The sequence below is a fragment of the Numenius arquata genome, chromosome 9 (assembly GCF_964106895.1).
Source record: "Numenius arquata chromosome 9, bNumArq3.hap1.1, whole genome shotgun sequence".
In the NCBI taxonomy this organism is placed as follows: Eukaryota; Metazoa; Chordata; class Aves; order Charadriiformes; family Scolopacidae; genus Numenius; species Numenius arquata.
In genome coordinates this window covers 13,392,648-13,416,024 of record NC_133584.1, presented here as the reverse complement: position 1 = coordinate 13,416,024, position 23,377 = coordinate 13,392,648, and the positions used below count along the sequence as shown (strand labels likewise).

Sequence of the window (23,377 nt, the reverse complement as noted above, 5' to 3'; positions counted from 1 at the left end):
TGGTGTCAATTAGAAAAAAAAAAAAATATACTGAAATTCAAAGAGTTAGTCCTGGATAAAAGCAGACTGAAGCCTAAATTGAGCTATATAAAGCAGCTTTTGCCTTACAGCAGTGGTATTTTCCACTGATAATCGACACTAGAATAGAGGCAAACCAGAGGGAAACAACCAGGTGTACCACCCCTATCTATGAAAGCTCTTTCATCTTCATTTCAAACATCAGGTACTCAGGGACAGCTTCGAGGCAGACCCATTACAAGTGCAGCCAGACAGGTTGGTGGTGCCATGAACAGCGTATACTGTCAGTGACCTGAAATGCATTTCCAAAGAATCTCTTCTGCTCCTTACTTTGAGGCTTTTAAAGGTACATGCTTTGATTCCACCGTCCCTCAGCTCCTGTCTCTGGGAATCTGACTCGTTTCCTTGTTTTCTGCCTTCATTTCTCTTCCCTGAGCACTTAATGGTCATGGAATTTGCTACTGTGGGAGATTAATTTCCTTTTCCCTACCAGAGCTGTGCAAGATCCTTCACCCATTGCTGCTAAGTCTTTGGTCTTTGACAAAGATGCTCATGAAGGTCAAAATGTTTATGTTTCCTATGTGCGAGGTAGAAAATCCAAGGAACCTCCTTTTATCTCCACAGCTCTGGCTAAATAGGTGGTCACACTGCTGCTGCCTGCACTTCTTTATGCCCAATACAGATAGCAAAACTGAGCAACCCAGGGCAGAAATGAGAATGGTATGTCCTTGGTCACATGTAGTTTTGTGATTCTGGGGGGCAGCTAAAGACCCAGATGTAATGAAAGTGTCACCCAGGTCCTAGAATTTGCAGGCAGAAGTCACCAGCACTGAGGCATAGAAGAAAGCAAAATACCCTAATGGCCATAACCAAGGGATGTTCAGAGCGTACTGCAGTACAAAGACAAAAGCCAACCAAGCAAAAAATGTTTCTGCAAGGAACATGTCCACAACCTTCACTGGCAGAAGGTTAATTCACTTTGGACGGTTATGTGAGCATGCTCTGAACCTGGGCTGGTGGTGTTTCAAATGAGACTGCTGCCTCTCCTGAACCTCCACCTGAGTGTCAGCAGTGGCACCGAAGCTCCTACACACCAGGTGGCTGCACAAGGAACGTGCAACAGTGCCAGCACGGACTTGGATGTCAGAAACATTATAGTCCCAGCAAAAGGGATATCTTGGGCTGCAAAGTGCTCTATGAAGAAAGCCTAATCTTCTGAGATTCATGTTACTAAGCAACTTAAGAGAACAGAGCTTTAGAACACATTGCCCAGCAAAGATCCTGTGCGTGTTGGTACGTCATGAGTAACTACTGACACAAGGCTAAGGAATTTCTTTTTTCTCACAACTAAATCTTCTCCAGTTATTTTTATTGCCTATTTTTTGCATTACCTTGGTACTTCAGAACCTTGTCCCTGAATTGAGGCCCCATTGAGCTGGACCCCTCTGAAATTAGTCATAGTTTTCTCTAGCTATGACTAACCTAAATAAAATAAAGTGAAATCTGCAAAATTCTGCAAGTTTCCTATTTGTCCAATCTTCCAAGAACTTAATATGTTAAATTTTAGTACTGAACCTTGAGGTATCTGCTGCTGTCCCTGAAGACACATTGAAAATAATTTTTTTTTTTTTTTTGTCCATTACCGAGCATTTTATCATTCCTTCCTGACTGCTCAACTTGTGCAAGAACATTTTGTGACTGACTTTATCATAGGACTAAGGATGCTGTAAACAAATCAGATCAGTTAGGCCTCTCTTAATTGTTGTTTTCCAACAAAGAAACAGTAGTTCATTGTCATTTATGGAAGAAAGTGCTTTAAAATTTGCTCTGGTACCTTTCTCATTTGTGGAAGTGTAAACCTTGACTGTACTCTACTAAAGAAGACAAAAAAGTCAGTGAAACAGTGAAATTGTAGCTTGTTGCATATTCTTTATACTCATGGAAATGACTACAGGAAATGTGTGCTTTGGAGATTGAAGACCTGTGTCCCACCTACACTCAAATACTGTGTGTGCAGGGTCGCAATGGGTGTGCGAAAGGACACAGCAGCAGAGGAGTAGAATTCCTTCACGATCTCCCTGACTTCCCTGCCTGTGACTTGCCACCCTACACATTTCTTCTTGGATAATTTATATTCTACTTTTTTTTTTTTTTTAATCCCACGTAAAACAAACTTCCTGCCTCCCCTTATCCCTGTTTCTACTACACTTCAGTGAAATTTGTCTTTCTTTTATTCTTCCAAGAAATTTAAAAGAAAGAGGCTGGAAAGCAGACAGCAAAAATGACACACTGAAAGGTGAAACAATAGCTGCAGGGACTGCGAATAAAGGGAGACATTGGGACTGTTTTCATTCCTTTTCTACCAACTGGAATCTCCTACTTCTGTTATTTTTTATTTTTTTTTTATGTTGGGGAAAAATTATCAACTGAAGGAACAATGCCTCCTGGCACACTTCAAAATTCCCCCTTACTGGCAGGCTAGGACTGAAATGTCCCAGTGAAAGCTGCTGTGAGCTGACAGCTGCCTCTTAGGAACTTCTGAGAATCCCATCTCTAACAAAGATATCCACTACCTTTACAGCTGGAAAAGTTAAACTGACTCAGCAAAGGAACTGTATTATTCTGGGACAGATTTAACAAAGGATCGGAGAAGAGGGAGCTCAGTTATCATCACTGGGGCAGAGGGTGCTTTATCTCATTGCAAGGTGGTGGGTGTGCTGCTGTACAGTCCCTCCTCCTCCATCCAGGTGTTCCTACCTCTGCCTGACAATCCTACACAAGCAAGCCAAGTGCCACAGAAGCCACTGGGACCTATCTGGAAAAAGGAATTTCTGATCTGTGAGAAATTCCAACATTTTGAAATTTGTTTTTCTTCCAAATATAAATGAGAAGCCAAAATTCCATGGGCTGAGTGGAACAGATCTCCTGGAGAGGAACAAGGGGAAGGAATGGAGAAGATTAAGAAACTTAATTTTGAAAGAAAAAAAGAAAAAAAAAAAATCCTGCTGATATGTTTTTGATGAGCTTTGCCACTTATTAACTTCCATGGGGACCAAACCAGACCCCAGAGAAGACCCACAAAATTCTGCAGCTCGTTGGGAATCTGGGAGAAATGTATGAAAAAAAAGCAAGCAACTAATGATAGTCAAGGTTGACAGTCAGAATCACACTGATAAATAGGTTATTTTCAAATTGGTCATACATTTCAAACAATTCACGTATATTCAATATTTACAGACAGCTATATAACTCCTCAAGGGGTCTAGCAAAGCATGTAAGTATGGTTTTCAATTTCAGAATATGTATCCCCACTGAAAATATTTACTTAAGCATGTACAGTAAGACATTCACTTAATTGCTTTCCTGGACTAGTTTCTATTCATTCTTAACCCAGGAACATTATTTTTGCATCTGATACAACACCCTACTGACTTCTAAGCAAGTCTCACTCTCCGTTTCAGTCACTGTTGGGTTTGCTGTTTAATTCTTTAGCCAAGATCCGCTGACCCTTGGTATCTAAAGTCAGTCTTTTAAAGTTACATAAATAAAAGATTTATCTTTTAGTGAAACCAAACATCCCCAGTTTCCTTAATCATTGCTGTGAAGCATCTGCTACATCCCATTTTACACAATCCATGAAATTTTGGGATGCTCATGGTCATAGCAATATGCATGTTCCTCACAATCCTGACTCCCACTTCTTCTTTTCTATCATATGAAGTGACTAGAGCTGCTCAGAGAAAACTGGGAAAATTTTTAACTTGAGAAAAATAAGATTTATGCAATGATCTAGGAAAGAAAGACAATAGTGAGAAAACAGTTTGCTACTGATAATTAGATATGCAAGGAATTAAGGACTGATTATGGAAACTTTGAGATGAAAGTGACAAGATGGAGCGTCTGGTCAGATAAAGGGCAGATGACATTGACAGTCAATAAATCTGAAGTGATGTACACGGGAACAAACAATCTTAAATACTTCTACTTTGCCTACATACCAAGGGGCTCTGAGCTGACTGTTTCTATTCCAAAATGAGGACCAAGAGGGGTTTGGCAGAAGCTGGCCTTCAAAATGATTGCTTTCAATATAACAGCTTGGGATCTTCAATTGCAAACAACAGGAAATAGGCTCAAAAACCAGAAAGGTCCTCTTTTCAGCCAGTGTGTATTTAAACAGTGGAACTCCTCACCAAATTATATTCTAGATGCCAAAAGCTTACACAGATTCAAAAACAAAGTCACCAAGGAAAATCCCTTAAGGACTATTAAGTACAAAATATTGTGTCTGGTTCTAAAATCCCTCAGCCACAAATTGTTGGAAGCTGGGAGAATATTTGAAGGAAGTGTCAAATATGCTTGCAGTACTGGCCACTGTCAGAGTGAGTATCCTGAGCGAGACAGACGGCTGGTCTGACCTGGTATGACTGTTCTTGCGCTTTTATATCGTATTTTTCTTTCCTAAAAAAATTCACTGAAATGATCATAACATTTACATACACATACCATATTGTGTCCGACAGAGTTGGCACAGAAAAATTTATAAGCAACCAAAGATAAGTAAATGTAAAGGGTTACAACTTTAAGAAGAGACAGAGCTATCAACCCTACCTTTAATTAAAAATATGGAGTTCAAGTAGACAGTACATATCCGCAATTTAGGGTAATACACAATACAGTGATTATACAACTATCCCTGAAGTGAGCTTTGCATACTCAAGAAATTCATAGCTAATCTTAAAGTTCAAAGAAACCCAAATATGCTGAGATATAAAAACACATACATATTATGCATCCAGACATAGTGTGGTAACATTTGCAATGTTTCCCACAGTCTAAAAGACTCTAGTGGTTTTAGAGATATTCTTTACAGTTAAAATAGAGAATCTTAGTAAACCTGATAATATTCATCAGTTTAGTTGGAATTTCTCGTGTGTACACATGCATGCAATATCTTTGTTTGAGAGGTCAGCATCAAATAAATTTAACTGCTTCCCCTGTGGACTTAAATCAAGGTTGGATACTAAATTAATATATTACTATATATAGTCTATTTATAAGTAATTCTTTTTTAGCAGTTGCACCTTTTCCATGTAGTTTAGAATAGAAGCTGCCCTTGTTCTCTAGCACAACCTCTACCATGAAAGCATCAGAAGAAAGTAATTACATTTAACAGGCACCACCCTTATTTAATGGTGTATAAATATCCTGGTGCCAGTCCTGTGCTTGGCATACAAGGAAAGGTTAAATACATTAAACATCTGCAGCTCAACGAAACACCAGTGAAATGCTGGAGGGAATAGGGTAACCATAGACAAGTACAGAAGAAATGGAAGCCCTAATGATGGAAGAGCGTTGTTTAGAATAATATCTGGTCATAGAACGATGCTTTAAAAGTAAGCACAGGGAAAATGATATTGGAAACATTTCCTAACGGGAAGACCTAATAGGCTGTAGAATAATCACCCAAGGGAGATGGAGGAAGTCCTTTTGACTGAGTCACTTCTTTCTGGACTGGGCAAAGTGTTAAGCACACTACAGGGAAAAAAATGTACTGGCAGATGGAAAGACTACGAGGTCAACTGCTCAGAAGCCCAAGACTTTTTTTTGCTCAACAGTAGCAGTTTTGTTCAAAACAAAACCAAAGTCATCAAAAACCTTTTTAATTGCGCGTGAAGAGACGAGTGACTTCTGTAGTCTCTCCCATCTCTTTCTCAAATTTAATACATTTATGTGTATTTATGACTCCTCCTTAAATTGCATTTCCAGAACAGAGTTTTCCCTTTGCGTGTTCCCAGATCTGTGGTCACGTATTGCCTTTGCCCATCTGATGCTGTGTGACAAGAACGGATGCAGCTTTATCGGAAACTTGTCCTGATCAGGCTCTTGCCAAGCGTGACTAGTTTAATGTGACAGATTATAAAATGAACGGAGAGTGAAAAGGGAGGAATAACAAGTGTCAGGGAAAGATTAGATTCTCCACACATTTCTGCATTTATTGACCTTTTCTTCTTCGATATACCATTAGCTACCCAGATTTACAGCTCGAGATGGCAGGCAAGCTGTCAGGTGCACTGTTTAGGTCATTGATGATGTTATGAACTGTACTGGAAACTGATTTCATTAAACAAGAGTATGTGACTTGACATTTGACATAGCAAATATCTAACTGACATTTTAATTGGTCCTTGTACAATTCTTTTGTAATTATTGAGATTTTTTTTAATAACTTCTTAGGGGCTTAAGAATTAAAACATGTCTGAGAAAATTGCAAATGGGGTACCAACAGCCTGTATACAGCATCCATGTTGAAAAGTCATTATATGCGAGTGCAGTTTGGCATCAGTGTACATAAATCTATAGATCAATCTGCAGGGAAGCAATGTTTTATCCTGCAGTTTCTTGAAGGCTCACTTGGATGGTTTTCTTTCAATAACCTCTTCATCAAATTTTCAGTCATAAATTTGACTTAAGTTGCAATTTATTCATTAATAAAATACCACCTCTTGGACTTGATCTAGAGAGAAAGTAAAGAACCTAACACAGTTCTACACACAGGACACCAGACTGAGCAAAGCTCTGCTTTGGGTTCTGATCAGTTGATGAACAGTAGGAACTGATGCAATTGCCTAGAAGATTTGAAGACCTTCAGACCTACACTTCTGAAAGGCAAGACTGTACTATACTTAAAATAATAGAGCAACGTATGTCTGTATCTTTATTCTAAAGTCTGAACCCAGGCTCTCACTTTGCATTCACTTTACTCATTACATTAGTTGAAGCAATGTGATTCCAATGATACACAACATCCCCACCATTGGAACTGGGGTAAGAGTTTGGTCATAGTTCAACTGTAGCACGTTGGAGCTATCAAAACAGCCTGGTCCAGCTCTGGACTTTGTAGGCATCAAATCCAGCCTGGTCCCTGATTCCACAGGAACATGGTCTCATCCCAAGAAAAAGTGGGCTATGGAAGGATACCCCTCTTTGTGCTGAGTTAGCAGCTCAGCGCAGCTACAGCTGGAGAGGAACCTCATCCATCAGGGCTGCAGAAGGGACCCTCTGCACCAGACACCCCTGTCCCTGGAAGAGATTCCTTGTTGGTATCTTCTAGGCTCTAGCAAGAGGGATACAAGTGTTATTTACGATCTTCAAAGAGTTAAATGCAGTGACCAGCCTCTAGCTCTGCACTCAAATCTGTTCAACTTTAATCTCTGCGGCTGTGTAATGTGGCCTGTCATCTGTTTTAGTGCAGTGAGAAGAGCTGAGCCTAAACTCTAGGACTCTTGTTGCTGATGACAGTTCCATGCAGTTCTTGTTTTCCTCATGCTGCAAGACCTGGCTGGATTTGGCACATCCTGCCTAACTGCTGCTGAGTGATGAGGAAATATTTGCCTTGAGCCGGAGCACTAAACACCTCCTCTGTGGTTAGGAGAGATGTAGCTTTCTCCATGGTGGGGTGGTGATTAGATTGAACCGTTACCTCCATTTTCCACCTTTGCCGCAGTAATTGCTTTCCCTTGTGCCCCTCACTGGACAAACGAGCTAAGGAAATATTCTGGGAACAGTGAGGACTTTTCAACACCGTGTAACGTGAGCACACTGGCTTTTGGAAAAGGGGTTGGCTCTGCATAAGTGTGAGTGGAAGAAGTCTGCTATTCCACCCCGAGGCAAGAAATTAATTACTATGACTGTGCACCCTCTGTGCCATGTATTCAGCTGGAAAGCCCTAGCCCATAACCACCACGTGGTGTCACCATCTGATTCTGGGCTTGTTTATGCCCTATACTTCACACTAGGGCTCCTGTAGTCCATAGTCCATTACTTGTAGGACAGAATAGGCTCCTCTGCTTCCACTAAAGGACAGGGGCTCTAATGGGCTGCATAGATCTGACTTCTCTGTGCAGAAAGCTGAAGATGACAAGCCAATCTTGCTTGCATGACAGATGCAGAAGAGCAAGATGCTCACTAAAAGCTAAGCTCTGTTCCACCCCCCATGGCAGGGGAGTGAAGATGGTTTGTTGCACCTGTTTCTTGGTCTGTGCTTGTCAATAGCCATGTGCGCCTTGGGAAAGCCTTAGTACCTGAAGTCATGTACCAGCAAGGTAGGAAGCCCCATGTAATCAGGCTTTCAGAGACTCCTGAAATCCAAGAAAGCTGGACCATAAGATATTTTATTATCATCAGTTTCTGTCTGAGCTTCAGAGAATTATTGCACCTGAACTGAGATGGGCTGCAGTTTTAAGAAAACACAGGATTAGATTATCACTCACTGTGGCCCCAAATACAGGTCACAGCCCTGCCATATCAAAAGCCGTATAAACAGAACAGAAAGGCCCTCTCCTGTCCCACAGCCTTACAGTCAAAGGATTTGGGCATAGTCAAGTTAACCCTACATTAAGCTGACTGTGGTATTTCTTGTTTGTGCACTCTTAGTTTACAGTGGGTTGATTACCTGGTTCAGTTTAACCTTCCTCCATTGCAGACTAAGCTCAACTGTGCTACATCCCCACAGCTCCAGGCTTGGAGTGCACTGGGCAGACAACACGTGGGAAGGTGTTGAATACTGGAAGGCAACCACACGTCTGGGTACATACGCATACAGACAGACAATAATACATACAGGATGTGAGTGTTACATTAGAGACATCGCCCATGTGGCAGAAAGCAAGCAGAAAGCCAGGGAAGTGTCTGAAACTGGCACACTGGCTGCCACCTTGTTCAGGAGCAATGAAGACATGACTTACGCTTCCTGGTTTACCAGAGCTCGAGCCTCACCAGTTCCAGGACTGGTTCCAGGCTGAAAAGCTGATGCGGTGACTTGCCTTTTCTGCCTAGCAAAGGGACAGTATTTCCTTTCTGATGATGATGGAGACAAGGCCTCTGAAGAAACACAGGAAACATTACGTTCCCTGTCTTTAGGGACAGAAGCAGCCAGTCTGCATGACTCATCTGGATCCAGAACACAGCATGGCATTCGAGTTAGGAGTTCTGCTAACTACAGCACCCACAAGACAGAGGAACTGAGCTGCATTTATCTTTTTACAATACCGCATGCGCCTTCCAATGGATAACCCTCTTGCCATACCCACACGTTACAGATGGAAAAGACCTCTTTTCCATTAACCTCTGATTTAAGGTTCCTGCTCCAACTCCGAATGCCACACAACTTTAAATTTGCTCAGATCTTCAGCCAGTGTGAATCAGCATAGGTCTACTGAAGCCTGACTCATCAACACTGCGTCTGTTACCTTCACAGAAGAAAGTTGATACTTAGACCATAATGATCCCAGCAACAGAAAAAGACGTACTTTTTTGTGTTTTGAAAAAAGTTAAATAAATTATCTTAGAGAGAGTTACTACATATCTAAGCTGGCACAAATCCTTCATGTATGGCACTCCTTCAGTGATGTCCTCAAAAGTGTTTAACTGAAGTTATATAAAGAAATGCTGCAATCTCAGGATAAACTGGAGTGGATACAAAAGTAAAGTCTGAGAGAACGAGTCCAAGGAATGCTTAAAGCAACTAAAGGGAAAAGTAAATTGGAAGTTAAAGTTGGAATCTGCTGTGGCAGGCAAATATCCCTATCATTGAAAAGTCTCACAGGGTTTTTAGTAGCCTAATAATTTTGATAACTTCCTCAAATTGTGATTATCTTTAATGGAAAAGAAATGCAAGTTCCAAATTTTGGAAATAATGCAGTTTTCTGCAATGATTTAGAATACTCTTTCCCTTCCTCTGTGAAAACAAACTTACTTATTTTCACGTTAATCAGCTTCAAGATTTGAAAAATTTAACCCAGCTCTTACTGTATTAAATTTTCATACACCACCCAAAGAACCAAACTAAACCAACAAGTTATGTCTATGGAAACCTCACAACATCTGCTTGAATGTCAATAAGAAACTACCTGTACATTACTTAAGGTGGAAAGAAAGTTCTGAAAAATTAATAGACTCCTAGAGCATTGGACCATTAGATCCCAAGTTGATCTCCACAGGTAATGTTTACATTTTGCGAAGTCAGCATCCACTAACTTGTGCTAGGCTAAAGCAGAAGCATCCATTTTGAATACAAAGACATAAAGAGAGAGAATTCCCTTCCTAGGAAACCAAGGAAATTGGTTGGAAATTGCTGGAGGGTAGAGGGGCTTTGCAGAGGGATCTAGACAGGCTGGCTGGATGGGCTGAGACCAACGGGATGAGGTTCAATAAGGCCAAGTGCCGGGTCCTGCACTTGGGTCACAACAACCCCAGGCAGCGCTACAGGCTTGGGGCAGAGTGGCTGGAGAGCTGCCTGGCAGAAAAGGACCTGGGGGTGTTGGTCAACTGTCAGCTGAACATGAGCCAGCAGTGTGCCCAGGTGGCCAAAAAGGCCAACAGCATCCTGGCCTGTATCAAGAACAGTGTGGTGAGTAGGACCCGAGAGGTGATCATCCCCCTGTACTTGGCACTGGTGAGACCCCACCTCGAGTACTGTGTCCAGTTTTGGGCCCCCTACCACAGGAAAGACATTGAGGTGCTGGAGCAGGTCCAGAGAAGGGCAACGAAGCTGGTGAGGGGTCTGGAGCACAAGTCTTATGAGGAGAGGCTGAGGGAGCTGGGGTTGTTCAGTCTGGGGAAGAGGAGACTGAGGGGAGACCTTATCGCTCTCTACAGCTACTTGAAAGGAGGCTGTAGAGAGGCTGGGGTCGGTCTCTTCTCCCAAGATACAGATGATAGGACAAGGGGTAATGGCCTCAAGTTACGCCAGGGGAAGTTCAGGTTAGATATTAGGAAATATTTCTTTACTGAAAGGGTTATCATGCATTTGAATGGGCTGCCCAGGGAGGTGATTGAGGCACCATCCCTGGAGGTATTCAAGAGAGGAGTTGACATGGTGCTCGGGGATATGGATTAGTGTTGGATGGTGTGGTGGTGTGTGTGTGGGTTGTGTGTGGTGTGGGGTGTGTGTGTGGTTTTTTGGGTTTTTTTTTGGTTTTTTTTTTGTTTGTTTGTTTGGGGTTTTTTTGTTTTTTTTTTTCATTGGTTGGACTAGATGATCTAAAAGGGTCCCTTCCAACCTGGGTGATTCTGTGATTCTGTGAAATTATAAGAAATCTACTTTGTGATATCAATCTCACATAAGAGTCAATTATTAATGTGATCTGCATGACTTGCACATTTGCCTTTTTATAACCAGATGGTAAGAAAGAGCTCATTTTTCCAGCAACCTGTAGTGGAAGACAGAAGTTCTAGTTTCTAGTTTTCAGTGTTCCTTCCTTCTCTATGCGGAGTCTGACCCAAAGACCTAACCAAGAGAGGATTTGTACTGGACTCTCGATGACTTTGGATGGCACATGGATGAAAAAACCTTCATCTCAATTAACATTAGCTCTCTAATCTAAGCTTGCCTAGGTTCTGAGGGCAGCTCACCCTGGGTGCATCACTGATGACAAGCAGTGGTTTTGGGAGTGGTTTTGGGAGTAAGAGGGGAGGGCAAGAATTGGAGAGAAGCAGGCAACAAATCCATACTGTGGAAAATTCTCACCCTTTTTTGAAGCAGATGGGGAAAGGAGAGCAGGACATTTACAGAGAGAATTAATATAGTCAAGAGGGAGTGTAAATTGACCTAGGACTTGACCAACATCACCAGACAGCTGCCTGCTTATTTGGTGAAAATGAGCTGTTGCCGGCCGAGAGGGAAGAAGGTGTAGATGGCAGAAACTATAGAGATATCAGGAAGCAGAAAAAGAGGGGACTTTTGAGTCTCAAGGCTGGGCAGATGCAGTGTTTAACAGGCGTGGTGCCACACTCCATAATTTTGTTAGCTTCTCTCATATCACCACATTCAGTGTCTCTTTCCCAGACTAAAGTGTCCCAGTCTGTCCATCAGCCCTCATAAAGGAACCACTCTGTTCATCTGGTCATCTTCAGTAGTCTTCTCCGAGCTTATGGTGGCTGTGAGGAGGACCCACACATACTGGACTCTGCAGTCACAGGGGTGCCTGCAGCAGGCCACTGAAGAGTCACACAACTGTTCTACTGTTTTAGTGTTGCTGTCAGGTACGTGGGGAGGGTCTGGGGGAGAGGTGGTATCCACAAGTATACACTGTGAATGCAATGGAGGCACCATTAAGACTTCCAGCGTGGAGACAGATGGAGTGCGCTACCCCGCATGGTAGCTGAGGCATGCGTACAAGTGCTTTGGTTGCCTGTGGAGATCTTTGGAATAGAAATATCTCCTTACTAAAAAGGCCTTAGCATGCTTCTTGAATGGGGATGGAGAAGAGGAATGTAACATCTCTTGCCACACACACACACACTTGCAAAAAAAAAAAACCCCTTCAATCATCAAAGCATTCTGTTAGAATTAGAGAGAAGAAACTCCAAACGTAGGTAACATCAGGATTCCTTTCTGGGCAGAGTTCAGGTTTGTTTAAGATTGTTTTTGCCTGGATATCACTGAACTTTCAAGAAATCTGCCAGAGCTGTAAAGGGAAAATATAACTTACAGTACCAGAGGAGTATCATTCTCTGCGTTGTCTTCCAGAAGCTGAAGGGCTATGATTTTATTAGAACACTGCTGTTGCAAGACCACAGAGTAATATGCTGACATTTTGATCAGCATTTAAACCCAATATGTATTTTTAAAACTACATTTATGTTCCATGATAAACTGACACTGGACAGAACAAGTCACTGCTGCCACTGTGACTGCACTTGAACTTCAAATGGAAAAGGCTCTGCTCTGCAGAGTGTTGCAAAAAGTCCTTTGTCGATGTCAGGGTCTATCTAGCATTTTGCAACAGCGCCAGTCTTTTTAGTTTCTGACCACCTCCCTCTAAATTAGACTAAAAAGCAAGCTGCCAGTAGGGCTTCTGGAAGCTTCAGCTTCTTTCCTTTGTCCAGTTACAGGGACTAGTGAATTCTCTAGTTATAGAGAGAGGACAAGCAACATTAAGGACTGCAGTGTGGGGAGAAACCCAGCCCTTATTCAGATGCCTTATCAGAAGAGGAAGCTCCTGCTGCATTTCAAAAGGATGGTCAGATTCTCTACTGGCCTTGTATAGCAGTTCTCCTGCCCTGAGAGTACTTCAGTTACGTTTTTTTTCCTCTGTCTCATCTGCCTTGCCTACAGCTGCCAGGGCAGTCTGGTGGTGTGGTACCCAATGGGAGCTCACATGGTCAGAATAGGAAGAAAGAACAGAATAAAAGTTTGTTAGAAATGAGATTGTGCATAACTAAGAAGACTTTCTATTTCTGGTACTGAAGAGCCACAGACACTTTTTTTTTTTTTTTACACATATTTCCATGTGCCCTCTACGTGCTTCCTCACACCTGGAGTTCAAGGTGCATATTCTTGGGGATATTACTTATTCATCCTGCATTAAAAGCCTGAGAACTAAGCCAGTAATCATACTCTCTCTCTTAAGTTCTCTACAGATACATGCTAAAAAATTGGTTGATGCCCAAAGCAGCCTGCACCGTTGCACTTACTTTAGGGAACTACACAGTTCAGGCTGGTATGAGTCCTCCTTCCCCTTGTGTAGAGTCAAGCAGGTACATGATCTCTTGGATCAGACACTGTCTTCTGGTTGTGCAACTGAACAAGGAGATCTCGATTAACAAGTAGGGTGCTGGGACAATACAGCAATTTAAGTACAATAACTATATACTAGATGCTCAAGACAATATATCAATTGTGTATACAATAAAAAAAAAGAAAGAGCTAATCGTCTTGTAAAGTTTCCTATGCCTTATTGCTTAAGCATTCATCCTGAAATGATAAAGTATATGTTCCTAATTGAGACATAAAAAGTAATATAAAATACAGTATCATGGCCACTTTCATCATATGCAGAAAGGAACAACACAACCTTAGAGAGGGCTGACAACCAGATCCAAGTATTATTTCTAAAGAAATTGGAGATGCTCTCAGCATTGCTGTCATTCCTATTAATGTTTTCTGACATTCATATTTTGGTACTCCAAACAATTTCAGCCAGGGAACAGGATTGCACTGAACAATTTGTACACACACCTATCAAAGCAAGACAGTCCCTGAACATCAATCTTATCCACTTGACAGAGTATTTATTGTTGCTAATTGCTTCCTCACTTTACCTGTCAAATAAGACAAATAATCATACTGTCCATCACAAAGCCAAAAAGATGACAAGAAAAATGCTTAAAAAAAAAAAATATAGCATAAGCCTGTAAAAAGGAAGAAACCTCACAAGGGACAAAAGAACCATACAGCAAATACATGACCTAACAGAAGAACAGATTTGTCACATAAATAAACGTGGTGTGTTCCAAAAACCCCCAATCTAATACTTCAGAAAAGAGCAATATCCTCTTCATGGCTCACTGGTACTCCCTGAGGAATTTTGGAAAACATTCTAGTAAGGCATGCTTTGGCTGATAGTATCATCGGGTTGCTGGGATTTGATTTGATGTTTTCATTCTTTTTTCTTTTTGGTTTCTCGTTGTTTTGATTTGTGAGAATGAGCACTTGTCTCAAAAACAGGATCTTGGTTACTGAGGAATCTGTTTATTTCGGGCCCTTTTTCCTAACTTGGTATCAGTTGGAACCACTCACTGCTCTTGGTATTTTAGGGGACTAATTTTAGGCCCTGGTTTTTCAGATGTTGGCCAGAGGCCCCACACAGTGTCTCTACATAGAAAAAGTATATTAGAAGATTTGCTTTTATCTCTGGTGGAGATCCAAAGCTCCTGAAGACATATGGATTTTTTTTCCATTGAGTTCAAAAGCTCTAGGTCTGGCCTCTCACTTGTGACACCAGTTGGTTTGAACATCTGTGAAGGACATGAGATAGACATTTGATCCTGGATTCTCTTCATTTCAGGCACTTGTTAAGTGAAGAGCTGCCTCTTGTTAGCTGCAATAAGCCTACCGTCTGTGGCTGCACAAGCTGGTACAAGGGAATTCCACTGCTAATAGGACCCAGCATCCGGGACCTACACAATGCAAAGAACAGCCAACGAGACACAGAAAAGACAAGAGACTGAACCCCATCCTCTCCTGACAGACTTGGTGCAAAGTCCACGCGAGTTCTCTGCATCCTGGTTTAGCTCCATACCACCACTGGTACAAGTGTAGCGAGAAACTTCCTAGGAATTAGCTTTGCATAAAAGGGTCTGCTTTTTTGATAAGAACAACAAAACTCTCCCAAAATAAGCAGACATCATCTTTGATATCAGTGGCAAGTCTTACTCTCAGGAAAAAGACATCAGGGCTGGCTTCTCATCCTAAAGCCAGATCTTTAAACAACTCAATCTCCCCAAAGCACCGATATTCTGCTGGGACTTCTCTACTGCTTTATCCTCCATGCTGTCTCTCAAGCTACACAGCAGCATGGGTCAGCCCCCCCAGGGCACGGCTATGATTTCTCCTCTCACCGGAGAATTTCACAAGCTGGAAGATCTCATGGGGCAAGTTGTGAGTCTCTCAGGGCTCCGCCCGTGCACCAGCAGAGCTCACTGGTGAGGGCTGGGCTTGGTTTGTGTTTGCCACAGAAGCTGAGAGCTGTTGACGGGCATAACCACCTGCTCGGGGATGCTCACTAAGAGGCACGCATCTGCTAAATATGGGATTACACTAAGGCAGGAAGAAAAGACGTTTGGAGTGCAACTGTCTTTTTAACTAATTTACCTGCTGCTATTTTCCTTTGTAATTGCAGCCATCATGTCTCTGAGACATTGTCTGTCAGGTTGCTCATATGCCATAACTACCTTCCCCCCCCCGGCCCCAGCCCCTAAACGAGAGGCATGCAGACCACTGATAACTAACAAGTGCTGAGAAGGAAAACACTGAAGGCCCCACTTATAACCAGGGGAGAAGGAGGGGGTAGAGAGGATTATTTACACAGAATTCAGCTTGGGTTTTCAAACCTGTATTTATAGGTTTGGAAAGAGCCAAGAACAAAAACTTTAAAATAGTTATTAGGGGTTTTATGGAAACTGGATGAATGGATGGTTTCAAAGGGAAGCCAAATAAATATAAAAAAGATAATTTAAGCCTGGCAGGAGACCTTAGGATCTTGAAATAATAAAGCCAAAAAAATAAGAAAATAAAGTTTTTGAAAAGTGACACAAAGCCTCTGGAGTCCAGAACGAACCCGTCTATCTTAACAGTAGAGATGCTGTCCTTGAATCAAGGGGCAACAATTGTTACTGTACTGGTCTCGTATTAATTATTAACACAAACTATGCTGTCCTATGCATTGCACTCTAACCATGGCAATACAGTCAGATAAACCATCCACTAAGCACAAAGATGGCATTTGAGAGAGAAGCTGGAATCATCCAAAAATAATACCAAGTTATATCCACCAAGTGGCTTCTCCCATTTTGCTTTATCTAAGTAAGCCACACATATGCATTTAAGCCCTTAGATGGTCACAACGGTGCCTGTACTCACCACAGTAATATCCCCGCAGTGGTGACCCCGTCTTATTTGGAGCTGTGTCTGCAGAGCTGCTGTAGCTGGACACCTTTCAAAACCAACCTACAATCCATGGGGGAAATGGAAAGCTCCTTGCTTTCATCCCTTTTCTAGAAAAATCAGACACCGATTCAAAGCAGTGACTGTGCCTTCTTTGTCTGAGCTACCTGAGCACCTACAGTTAAATGATGCTGCGTTTTTTTTATAAACACAACTGTTGGGAATGAACAGAGAGACTCATGGACAGAGCTGATAATCCTTGTGATACAAGCAGGTTTTATGCCAGCAAACATGCACATCTAGTGAAGTTTCAAAAGCCTCTTACAAAACCAGTAGTTGATGCAGGGTGAGTTTTATTTATGAACTTAATAGAGACATCCTCAGTCTATTATTCACTGATAAATAGGGGAAACTGAGGCAGAGAGCAGTGAAGAAATTGGCCAAACAGTGAGAACAGCAGGAATCAACCAGAACATTTGACTCACGTGCTTGTGCTAATTTGGCTAATGCTCCTTTCATGTAAGCCAAATCCTGGTTCTGGTCTCATTGAAGTCAATGGTAAAACTTCCATATATGTGAACGGAGCAAAGATTTGAGACTTCAGTCTGTCATCTGCACTTTATAGGTTTGTGCCTTTATAGATAGGGCAGATATTTCATTCTGCTCTGTGGTTCAGCCAGCTGGATGGTGCTACGTATATTTAGGTCACAATGAGAAAAATAAATAGCAATTAAAACCAAAAAAACCTCTTTCTTCCATATGGAAGATTTTAGTGTTTTTAATAGCAAAATTACTCTTCTTCATTTATGGCACTTTCACAGGGAGATCAGTTGCTTGTAACCATTAGCAGCAACAAAGGCTGAACTCATTCTCCCAGAGGTCTGTTAAAACAACCCGGCAGCTCCCCATGGCCAGGGGGGACAACCGCTCGTCCCCATCTGTACCACCCACAAGAGACTCCTCTGTACTCAGTTATCTCTTCTGTCATCTTCCGGCTGACGAACATGCTGCAGGATGCTGTCATCTCACAGCAGCTAAGCAGGGCTCAGGTCAGGAGGCAGAGCAAGGTTTTCAGTGGTAAGATGGCAGATTAAAGACCTGGTCACCTTGCTCTCATGTGATGCTGAAGTGAGCATCACAAGAGAAATACTCTCTTCGTGTGAGATGCAAAACTCTAATCCTGAACACTTGATAGGATTCTGGCTGACTTCCTGTCTGTATATGGATGTTCCCAGTGTGCATCTTTGCTGCATGTTTCAAAACCTGCTCTGAGTTTGATCCAGATGTCACATGCCAGCACTATGTGACATCTAAGGCAATGGTATGGGAGCTATACCTCACTGGAGCAGGGAGCATGGCCTCTCTGCAGGAAGGATTACAGCTACTCACTCTCCTCCCTGCCTTTTGACATCTGAGTACTGCTCCCAGAGAACGAAACTGCAGCTTTGGCCATCTCCCCTTCAGGGAGCAGAGAAATGGGGAGCTCAGGCTCTAACTATATTCCCTGAGACCTCATCTTACTTGGGCTTTTGTCAGCCATTACACACTGTAAGGCTTTTCTAAACTACCAGCAGGTGACTACTATTATCATTGAAAAGAGAACAGCAAGAAAGTTTTAAAGCTCATACAAGCAAAGGATGGAAGAATTGAAGATCTGGTCCCATCTATACATCACCTGCAATGGAGGAAAGAGGAGCTGAAGTTTGATAGAACTTCGCTCTTCTCCAGTCCCCTCGCTCCATCAGTGCAGAAACACTGATGGTTCAGTCAGGTGTTAGCTGCACGGGGCTCTACCTTCCCAATGAACGCTCAACTATTTTATTCCAGCATATACACCAGTGAGCACCACTACCACTTGGCCATGGAACATGGAGAATAAAGAGTTTATTGTGAGCAAACCCCAATAACAGTGAAAGGCAATGACCATGGTAACAATCCTGCATTGTGATGCTCGTCTCTGAAACTTGCTTTTTTAGGGTAGAAATTTTCTGCACCTTGTCACTCTTCAGAGATGATTTCCATCTCCTTTCTTTTGAAAAGACTCCTTTGAAAATCCTTACTCAGTTTTGGGAGAATGAGTAAGGCATGAGGCTTCACTCAGTGATAAGAAAGCAATTGCTACAAAACTGGGAGAAAACTATCATAAATTATACACCTTAGGAAAACTAAATTGTCTTATCCAAATTTCTTAATTAGGTAGTTACAAACTGTCAGACACACTGAATCTACATCAGTCAGCATCTACATCAGTTGAATTAGTTCAAAAGATTTAGTAGAAAAGAATTAGCTGTATCTGGTCTACTCTTGATACCTTTCCAAATAAGCCAAAGAGATAACTGCTGAACTAGGGATATTTTCTTCCTGAATAAGGTATGCAGAGGAGGGCTGGCAGGCTGCTGTCAAGGAAGACCAGGTTTGGAATACTTTGATTGAAATCAATGCTAGAGAAGTCTAAGGGGAATTCTCTCCCTGACATGGGAGGGGGAGAGGGGAAGTATGTTTTTGTCCTGTATCATCATTTTAATTTTTGCATACTTAATTTTCCCCATCCTAAACTCTAAACAACTAAGGTTATAATGAGCAGCCTTCAACTCAACCACTTTGGAGTCACCCTTCTCGAAACCCAACAATCACAACAGCATCACATTTCGCTGCCTTGGGCAGTCCTGCACCTCCCAAAAACAAGGGATGCCTCTGTTACTTGCTTGGACAGTCCACTCCAGACACCTTCTGGAAACCCAAAAGTGAGAGCAAATGCAGTGTAACTGCCTGCCCCAACCAGTCTGGAAAGGATGGGGAGGCAGGGGCACGACTGCTTTGTGTATAATGAACACAAGTAGAACTGAGAGGGAATAGGTCCTTAATGCAGACAAGCCTCAATCACCTATAGATCACATCAATGAATCTGTTGTACATTTTCTCTTCCTGTTCTCATAGGTGAGGCTCCAATAAGCATATGGCCTAGGTTTGGTCCCAAAATTAAGACACGTACAGGCACGGCTCTCTTCATTACCTCTCTGCTCCTATATACAGAACATTTGAGGCAACCACAAACAACTTCACTTGAGTCAAACTGACTGTGTCGTGATGTGAAGCTGAATGTAGTCCTTGTTTTATTCACCCCCTCAAAGAAACCACCAGCTTTGTACAAAACCCTTCAGGTCAGCAGAGGGGAGCCGGCACAAAGCAGAGGAAGGGACTTGCCACCTCAGCTGCTCACCCACAAGAAGTGCCATTTCATCCCACCAGTTCCTGGACTCTCAGAGTGAGGAGATGTAGGTGAGAGTACCCTTCCTCTGCCCCAGGGCAGATGGTTTCAGTAATTGAACAGTTCAGACTCCAACAAAGCAGAGTGCATATGTGCAAACACACTCACACAACACTAACCTCCAAAGACTCCCAAACCCAAATGACATCAAGATTTTCTTTAATTATTGTATTTTTAAACCCCTGATTTTCTTGTGGTGGGGGCCTCAGAACCATTGGAGACCTTGGGGGGTGGAGGGGTGCCAAAGACAATTGTGGCCTGGGAATATTTGCCAGCTGGACTAAGAGATTCATTTTTGGTTCTCAATTCTTTTTTTCTGTTCTCCTTGCAGATCCTGCTTTTTGGCTGGCTGGGATCTGCAAATGCTAAGCCTTATGAACTGCAGACCTGGACAGTGCTGGGGTGTCAGTCTCTGAAACTGAGAGGGCTAATGCAACAGTGAGCAGCAATTTGATATATCAGGAAGCCTGTGTTTTCACAAACTGCGCCCACTAGCCACAATTCTTATTGAACTTTGAAGGACCAGTTTTGCTCCTGTTTACACCCATTCAGCTTTAACAGCTACTGCAGATTTATATGAGGAATACAGTTTGGAATCTGGGATTCATTTCCTATTCTAAAGAAAGGAAAAAAAGAAAAACATACTTTGAATCCAGCTATCTTGCAGCCTGAAATTCTGTTCTGCATTTTTTCCTTTCAATGCCACAGCCTCCTCTGCTCTTTCTGCCTACTTCCAATTTTCAGATGAACTGCTGAGATACTGAAATTCAAACTACATGAATACACATCAGATAAAACAATCACAAAGGCTGTGTTGGTTCTGTATCTTCTTACCTATCCTTCAAAGCAATATCCTCTGGTTGCTTGACACAACAAAGAATATCTTGCAAATATGACTGAAATTCTGACCAGAAATGGGTAAGTGCCACAGGAGCTGGTCCCCAAGGCAGCTGCATACCATGAAGATGTGCAAGACTGGCCTGAATTAAATCCCCAGCTGAACTGCCAGCACCGAGAACCACCCTCTGAAAACAGCTGAGAATACAGGGTGTGATGTGAAAGGTGCTGATTTCCTCCACCTGGCAAAGGCAGCACTATCTACCAGCTGCATACAGAAAGGGGAGTCACAAGAGTATTTTGGATCACAGAGGCCCTCACCACGGAGAAGAGTAGAGAACAAAACCCTTTTATGAGGGCCTTTTATGAGGCACCATCAGCAGCAGAGATTTGAGAGAAATGGCTAAAGCAAGAGGAAGACATTACAGGTACTAATAGGTAATAATCACACAAATGTTCAGGAGAAACTGAAGCTGAACGAGACGAGTTCCTAAATGTAATCTCATTAACATAAGCTACCTCACAAAGAACTGAAACATGCAGCCCTCATACTCTCAGAACAAGACATGAAATACCATATGAGGACTGTCTGAAAATTCCCATATCCTTGCAAAAGACTGTCTGAGGCCACTTTGTAATCAATCGCCTGTCATGTCCTTTCTTAGTACTTTCATATTTTTCTCATGAGTAAATTCCTGCAATACACAAAGCAAAACAGATTCACTGCTCAGATAAGACACTGCCCCATACACTTGTTTTATCTTTAGTAACCAGAGCTGGCCAGATAGCTAGAAACCAGGTGGGTTTTCACAATCTTGTTAGAGAGTGGGAAGGTAAAGACTTACTGGAAGGCAAAGTGTAGATGAGCATTGCATAGTACAGTATGTGCATCTTCCCCTCACCCCGCATTGTCTCCAATAACTTTTCAGAGCTTGATCTATTAACAGGACACAGTAGGCAAAACACTCGGAACCCGTGGTCTTCTTTGGAGACTTTGTCTTTTTCTTCATCCAAATTTATGTGTTCTTCTGTAAGCCTCACTGACAGTGCCCCAGTTTCACAACCCTTCAGTCACTCCTTCCAAAAAGAAGGAAAATACTCTATCATCTGGATATGCTACAAACATCAAACAAGGAACAGCTTGCACAAACAAAAGCAGAAACATGCTAAAGATGTGCTTGTCCAGATTATTTGGCAAACAACAAGTATACTAGGCAAGAACGGATAGATGAGGGAAAAATTGTGAAGTTATTTCCTCATGAACATTATTCTCAATAAATAACTTGACTCACTTTGCTAAGAATAATTTGACTGGAACATGATTCTATGGTACTTAAACTGTTTAAAACTTTTATTTTTTAATTGGTCTTCATGCACAGCTTTTGTCAGAATTTATTTTGTTTTACCGGATTAAGGGACCAGAATTATACTTTAGCATTACACTAGTAAGCAGCAAACTTCCTATTTGCTCACTCTTCATCTTGTGCCTCCTCTTTCTTTTAGATTTCTTCACTGGTATGTAACATATTTCTGTCTACGCTGAAATCCTAAACTGCAAATGTAGGGTAAGATACAAAATGCCCTATATGGATAATCAGGACATAAACAACCATAGCAGAAGTTGCTTGCTAGCCTCCTACCACTCAACATGAGAGCTGAGCTCAAAAGAAGGCATCGCCTCATTTTTCCTTTTCCTTCACTCTATGCAGCTTCAACATACACAGTTTGATTTGCAGAACTTTTTAGGTCATCCATCTGGGTCACAAATCTATGGATGACACCAGTAGAGAATTAAATACCCTAGCAAGAATCAGGGGGTTGCATGCCTCCTCAGAGCAAAGCACCTAATGGCCAGGCTAGGCTTAAGCACATGAGCAGGATTTGGACATGCAGGCTCCATCAGCAGCCAGCACACCTTATGTATAGCTGCTACTTGGAAAGCAGACTTCCCTACCATCTTCTGGGTCTTTTTCTCTCCCTCTCCCGAGATCTGTTGTCAGAGGAAGGGAGTCCAGAGCTTCTTTCTCTCTACCAGCGGGTCGGTTTCACTCTGTTACATTAATGGGAATTGCAGGTGTACTTCAGCCCAAATGTTAATTTCTTCAAACAGCAGAGAAAAGGCTACGTGCACTTGGGGAGGAAGAATATACATCCGTTTGTGCAATCTTAGCTTTCAAGGGGAAACGTGCAGTGGAAAAAGAAGGAATGATAGGGGAAATTAAATTAAAATGCAGGAAAAAGAATATTAGTAACAGAAGGGAAATTTTACCTGTGATGCTGGCCAAAATGCTTTCAAGATGCTCAGTGAGAATACACGGATGTACAGGAAGCACAACAGACTATCCAAATATGATGCTGAGCTGGAGGGTTCTGGGGAAATTGTCCTGTTTCTGCAGTCTAAGAGGATGTAGCTGCTCAGCCCAGCTCTGACCTTGGTGGCTGTCTTGTCCCTTGTTTCTCTGGGTTGGCTCATCATAGAGCCTGGCAGGACAGCCCTTCAGGCATTCCTGCAGTATCTCTCAGCTCTTCTGCCAAATGATCTGGGGTATGTTCAAAGGCAATGTGAGTGAAGAGGGGAAGCAGAGCAGCACTCTGAACGACATAGCATAAGTGTGTTCTGGTAAGACTTTCCTAGGTACTGTGTGACAAAGAACATGGGAGGTTGTTTCCACTTACAGTCCAAGCTGTTTGCTCAGATCTACAGAACTGACCTCACTGTGCCCAAACAGACCTCCACCAGCCTCACAGAGGGCAGTCACTCTATAAAGGCTGTCATCTCCAGAGCAGGATGACTGAGAACTGCACAT

General features: G+C 42.3%; 1 protein-coding gene across 4 annotated transcripts in view; it reads right to left on the bottom strand.

Annotated features, from left to right (window-relative positions):
* OSTN (osteocrin) overlaps window positions 1–23,031 on the bottom strand; it is a 53,707-nt gene extending 30,676 nt beyond the window's left edge. Inside the window, exons 1-2 of one of the 4 annotated variants that reach the window (XM_074153700.1) lie at window positions 22,840–22,998; window positions 21,416–21,647 (exon numbers count right to left, since the gene is read on the bottom strand). In XM_074153700.1, coding sequence (XP_074009801.1) covers window positions 21,416–21,580 — 165 coding nt within the window. In that variant the 5' untranslated portion in view covers window positions 21,581–21,647; window positions 22,840–22,998. Of the gene's footprint in view, window positions 1–21,415; window positions 21,648–22,839 lie in introns of all 4 variants that reach the window. The other 3 variants (XM_074153704.1, XM_074153703.1, XM_074153701.1) reach the window with 3 other exon arrangements.
* Window positions 23,032–23,377: the final 346 nt, after the last annotated feature.